Here is a 6,484-nt window from a genome sequence, read left to right as displayed (position 1 = left end):
CTTGAGCCCAGGAGTTGGAGGTTGCTGTGAGCGTGATGCTACAGCACTCTACCCAGGGGGACAGCTTGAAGCTGTCTCAGAAAAAAAAAAAAGCTGGATAAAAGTATAATAACTTGAATATAATAAAGTCTTCTAACTAAGAACCACATATCCCCCCCTTTTTAAAAACAATTAAAAATGAAATTTCTTATACAGACATTTCTCTGAGTTCTTGATTTCATAATACAAATTGAGAATAAAAGGACAGATTAAATATACATTTGCCTAATGCTATTAGGCATAAAATCATATCCAGAATAAGCACCTGGCTCTCCAGAAGAGCAGGACTGTTTTGTGTTCTGTTAATAATAGATTAATAGATGATAAAATGACTAGTTAGAAAAGATGATTAATCTTGGGCAAAAGATATATTAAATTAAAAACTCAAAGTTTATTCAGCTATATCTGGCTGAACAAGTATACAACCACACGGTGTCCCCCAAAGGTTGCCCATATAGTCGCCACACATAGACAAAATGGGAAACTGCAGGTAAATTTAACCAAATTTACAAAATATTCCTGACAAAATTTTACCAAATATTTCCTATGTATGTGGGAGGCAGACAGTCTGGATTCCTCACAGACTTTCCAACTTAGGTAAAGTGCCCAGTCAGGGGAATGTCTCTGTGATTATCTTTGCATGGGGAAATCAGCATTGCAGACAAGCCAAGACCATCAACTAGTATCTTGGGCTGGAAAGGCCGTTGAAGGAAATGAGACTGGCTTTTCCCCCTCTCTCTTCTAGTTGTACCGTTATCTGGCCAATTCAGATGTTTCATTACCCTATGTGCTGTTTACCCTTTACCCAATTTTCTTGGGGGCTGTAATCTCCCCTCTCTCATTTTCAACCTTGACTGCTGACTACTGACTGCTGTGCTTCTTGAACATATACTCTGTTATACACCCAATAAAAACACTCCAGGAATCAGGACAGGTGCTGCATTGTTCTCATGCTGCCACAAAGCACATAAAACCGTGTATGCTTTTACAGGCTTTCAGTGTTACACACTAAGTTCAGTGTAAGTTTTGTACTTTCCTCAGCGCCATCTCCTCTGCTAGCCACTGTCCCATTAGACACCCAACATTTGTAAAATTTTGTCAGGAATATTTTGTCAATAAAGGTACATTTCACTACCATTTCCCATTTTCCCTATGTATGGTGACTTATAGGCAACCTTAGTATACCCTGTATACTTATCAAGAAGTATGCTATTGCTTGTTTGAACTTCTTTCTCTAGTTTAATCCTTTTTTCTGTAGATGCAGAGTCTCACTCTTGCTCAGGCTGGTGTCAAACCCCTGACCTCAAGCGATCCTTCCATCTTGGCCACCCAGAGTGCTAGATTATAGATGTGAAACACAGCACCCAGCCAAAGTTAGGGTTTTAAGCACTGTGTACCTTGATACAAAGATAACAAACCCATCTAATTTGCTTGTTTAAAGCAAAATTCAAATATTATGTATACAAAATGATGCTTACTTTATACATTCATTAAGAACCTTTGGCTCTTCTAGCTGCACACCTTGAGAAGAATCTTTTTTTGCAGGCTGTGATGTAACATCTTCACATTCAATATTTTTACACAATTGATCTTCCATTTGTTGGGAAATCTAAATGAAACATAAAATTTTAACAGATTTCACTGAAAATTCTGTCTCATTTGAGTATAAGGAAAATGGCAAAAATTTCAAAATTATAAAATGATATTCAAAGGGTGCTTTTTAATGTTTTTTTCTGTAGATACCTTAGAAAATTTCTTAAGTCAACCTTTACCACATCTCAAAGCCCTTCTTCTTCTCTCTCAATCAGAAAGCAAGTAATTACTGCAGTCCTATCTGTTAGAATTACTCAATGGGGGTCTATCTTTCTGAATCATTCAGATTATCATAATTAATGGGAATTATAAGAAATTCAAATCTCAAATCACCCAACTTTTACCCTTATCATGAAAACTACTATTTTATCATCATAAAATCCATGATCTTTGTTCTCAGAATTTTTAGTAGAAAGCTTTTAATATTTTATTGTTTAAACTAATATTAAAATTCATTTATATACGTATCACTTCCAAAAGGACAGTTGATTCAAACATCTGCTGAGTTACAAGGAAAAGCAAGTCCAAATATAAGGTAAGATAAAAGCAGAATATCTATTATCTTAAATGCTGAAATTCTAAAATGACATTACAATTATGCTTCTGGCTTTAAGATTTAGAACATAAATTTAATAAAGGACACACATAAATTGTGCCATATTGCTATTTTAAAAAAGGAGTGAAGGCAAGCTTATGTCCTGTTAACAAAATGATGGGGAGGAATTAGACTACTTACATCTCTATTAGTACAGGATTCATTTTCATTCTTATCTACATTGGCCTCAATTTTTTCTTGTGATGCAAAAATTTCTTTTTTTTCAGCAGCTTTGCCTACATTTGGCTTTAGCCTTTGCAATCGGCCCCTCATTACTCTTGCAGATCTAAGAGCCTTCGGTTGATTATCTTCCTGCAAATAATTTTTTTCACTCAAACTAGAACCACAAAAAGAAAAAAAATCAATGTTTACTCGGAATTCTCAAACTCGCTGGCTTTTCAGTATTTCCTCCTCTCTGGTATAAATAAGTAAATCATATGGAATAGAAAATAATTCACAAGTGCCCTAAACAGACATAATCCTGGAAGCCTCACTATAGAAAGTACTTTTAAATCAAATTTCATTATAAAACTAAAAAAGCCTGCATCTGAAAAATATATATACTATTCCTCATTAAGGATATTATGTAATGTATAACTCCAGACGATTAGCCCCAAATTATGGTATAAATGGTATTCCCGGAATAGCCATAAACCCAATGGTCAGATTCACTTTAGAATGAAGCCTGTTTTAGATCTTCCATTTCAAGTTAAATATTCCCTTCTAAAATCCTTGATATAAATAAAAGTATCCCGGAACTTCACCACATACAACTCATCTACCTTTACCATTTTTTTAACAAGATATCTTATTAATAACTTGAGAAAAAATATAATTGCTAACTCAATGGACTCATACACAAGTTATTACAATCATTCCTAAGAGTTACTATTTTCACACTACTACTTAAATACTTACTTAGATGGAGTCTTAGCTTCTGGATTCTCTCTTTCTGTATTCTCCATTCCAGAACTGTCAGATGAATTCATTTTATCTTTTTCCATTTGATTCTGTGAATTTAATACTTTACAGTTAACCTACCTACTGTAAAAAAGTCCAAACTTTATATAATAAATGAATAGAAAATAAAACAATGGAATTTCATTTTTTTGTGCTTCTACCTAGATAAGATTTTCTAAATATCCTAAATGTAGATGGCAATAACATAAAACAGACAGTTCATACATTACTAGAAGGCCTTCAGCCAATATGAATCAAGAGTCTTAACAATGTTCCTATTCTTCGACCCAGTAATATCACTCTGAAAACTCTATTTTAAGTAGAACAAATAAAATATTAATCACGGTAAAAGGGAAAATATCTAATAACTGAAATAAATTCAGTTATACTCCGCTGATAAACTATTCTGAACTAATTAAACATCATGCTTTCAAAAATTGTTAAATGACATGAAAAATAATCATGAAATGTTAATTTAATTATTAAAGGATACAAAGCTGAATTCATACCACTATTCAGTGTTATAAAAGAAAACCTATCCTATGTATCTGAATGACAACACTCAAAAAAGGAAAACCTAAAAGGATACATGTGAAAAGACTGGTTACATCTAGATAAAAACCTAATGTTAATAATATGTAAGTTCTTGCACCTGTTCTAACAAAAGCAATAATAATTTTTAATTACAAACTAAGAATTTTTACTAAACTACAATATTTAAGGGAAATTTTTATTCCATACCTTATCAACTGAAGCTTCAGGATGTGAATTCTTGCTCTCTGAATCTGTTTTGCCTTTTGAAAGAACCGATTTCTTCACAATTGCCCTTGATAAATTTGGTTTAGGTCTCTGAAGTCGACCTCTTAACACTGGCTTAACATTTTCTGTTTGATCCGTTTCCCTAAAAAATTATTATTATTTAAATTGCATACAACATGTAGTCATGCCTAAATGAAATTCTAAAGAATTCTAAAATAAGGCAGCGCCTGTGGCTCAGTGGGTAGGGCACCAGCCCCATATACCCAGGGTGGCAGGTTTAAACCCACCCTGGCCCAATTGCAACAAAAAATAGCCAAGCATTGTGACAGACACCTGTAGTCGCAGCTACTCAGGAGGCTGAGGCAAGAGAATCACCTATCCCCAGGAGTTGGAGGTTGCTGTGAGCGGTGTGACACCACAGCACTCCGCTAAGGGCGATAAAGTAAGACTCTGTCTCTACAAAAAAAATTCTAAAATAACCACAAAGAACTCCTTTAAATGCTCATTTACAGTAAGAATAGAAAAGAAAATTGGAAAAGAGACTGTAACTTGCTCTATCAGATGCTAAACATACACCATTCACAGGCCAGGAGTGGTAACTCATGCCTCTCATCCTACACTTTGGGAGGCTAAGGTAGGAGGACTGCTTGAGACCAGGAGTTATCAGCCTAGACAATAAGCAAAACTCAATATGAACTACAAAAAATTAGACATGTGGTGGCACATGTCTATAGTCCTAGCTACTTGAGAGGCTAAGATGGGAGGATCACCTAAACCTAAAAGTTCAAGGCTGCAGTGAGCTATGATCTCACCAATGCACTCTAGCTATGACACAACGGCACTGTACTGAGGGTAACATAGTGAAACTATCTCAGGAAAAAGAAAAAATAGGTTTAAAAGATAAAAAAAATTTCATTTCATTCCTAATAAGTCATATTAAAACTAAACTGAAAAGGGTGGCACCTGTGGCTCAAGGAGTAGGGCACTAGCCCCATATACTAGGGGTGGCAGGTTCAAGCCCAGCCCCAGACAAAATTACAAAAAAAAAATCTAAACTGAGAAAAAGAACACACAAATTTGACAAGATTATAAAAATCAAGGAATCTAAGGGAAATCACACATGTATACAGATGCTCCATTATCCTATTCTTTCAACTTTTCTTTAGAGTATAAATTTTCTTTTCTTTTTTTTTCTTTTTGGAGACAGAGTCTCAACCTATCGCCCTGGATAGAGTGCTGCGGCATCATAGCTCACAGCAACCTCCAACTCAGGCTTAAGCAATCCTCTTGCCTCAGTTTTTCTTTCTTTTTTTTTTTTTTCGACAGAGTCTCACTATGTCACCCTCAATTAGAGTGCCATGGCATGGCATCACAGCTCATAGCAACCTCAAACTCTCCAGCTGCAGTGATTCTCTTCCCTGAGCCTCCCAAGTAGCTGGGACTATAGGTGCCCACCACAATGCCTGGCTATTTTTTGTTGCAATTGTCATTATTGTTTAGCAGGCTCAGGCTGAGTTCGAACTGCCAGCCTCGGTGTTTATGTGGCCGGTGCCCAACTCACTGAGCTATGGGCACCGAGCCAGTTTTTCTTTTTTTTTTTTGAGACAGAGCCTCAAGCTATCCCCCTGCGTAGAGTGCTGTGACATCACAGCTCACAGCAACCTCCAACTCCTGGGCTCAAGCGAGTCTCCTGCCTCAGCCTCCCAAGTAGCTGGGACACAGGCGCCCGCCACAACACCTGGCTATTTTTTTTGGTTGCAGCCATCATTGTTGTTTGGCGGCCCTGGCTGGATTCAAACCCACCACCTTAGGTATATGTGGCTGGTGCCTTAGCCACTTGAGCCACAGGTGCCGAGCCCAGTTTTTCTATTTTTAATAGAGATGGGGTCTTGCTCTGGCTCAGGCTCATCTCAAACCTGTGAGCTCAGGCAATTCATCTGCCTCGGCCGCCCAGAGTGCTAGGATTACAGGTATGAGTTACCACACCCAGCAAGGTTATAAATTTTAAAATGAAAAACCTGAGGTAAGCCAGACCCAGTGGCAAGAGCCTACAGTCCCAGATAATTAGGAAGCTGAGGCAAGAAGATCTCTTGAACCCCAGAGTTAAAGTTCAGCCTAAGCAACAAAGTAACTCTACCATGCCTTAAAAATATATAAACTGGAGTGAGGGGAGGAAGGAATTACATATCCCTGACCAAATAAGAGGAATAGGGTAGAAATACTATATATTTTTTTAAGAAACAGGATATTATTCTGTCACCCAGGCTGGAGTACAGTGGCCCAATCATAGCTCACTATAACCTGGAACTCCAGGGCTCAATCAATCCACCTCCGGCTCCCAGAAGCTGAGGAGACTACAGGCTCCTGCCATCACAGCTGTCTATTTTATTTTTATTTTCCACACAAACAGGGTCTCATTATGTTGCCCAGGCTCTACTGCAGGCCTCAAGAGATCTTCCCGGCTCGGCGCCTATAGCTCAACCGGCTAAGGCGCCAACCACATACACTTAAGGTGGCGGGTTCAAATCCCCAGCCCGG

General features: G+C 37.4%; 1 protein-coding gene across 1 annotated transcript in view; it reads right to left on the bottom strand.

The window, feature by feature from the left end:
- Positions 1-6,484, bottom strand: part of BDP1 (B double prime 1, subunit of RNA polymerase III transcription initiation factor IIIB) — a 114,892-nt gene that overhangs the window by 60,277 nt on the left and 48,131 nt on the right. The window contains exons 12-15 of the mRNA XM_023510861.1: positions 3,929-4,088; positions 3,146-3,237; positions 2,369-2,564; positions 1,518-1,648 (exon numbers count right to left, since the gene is read on the bottom strand). Of these exons, the coding sequence (XP_023366629.1) occupies positions 1,518-1,648; positions 2,369-2,564; positions 3,146-3,237; positions 3,929-4,088 (579 nt within the window). The remainder of the gene's footprint in view (positions 1-1,517; positions 1,649-2,368; positions 2,565-3,145; positions 3,238-3,928; positions 4,089-6,484) is intronic.

The sequence above is a fragment of the Otolemur garnettii genome, unplaced genomic scaffold (assembly GCF_000181295.1).
Source record: "Otolemur garnettii isolate 467f Iridium unplaced genomic scaffold, OtoGar3 scaffold00017, whole genome shotgun sequence".
Classification (NCBI taxonomy): domain Eukaryota; kingdom Metazoa; phylum Chordata; class Mammalia; order Primates; family Galagidae; genus Otolemur; species Otolemur garnettii.
This window is presented reverse-complemented; position numbering and strand designations above follow the sequence as displayed.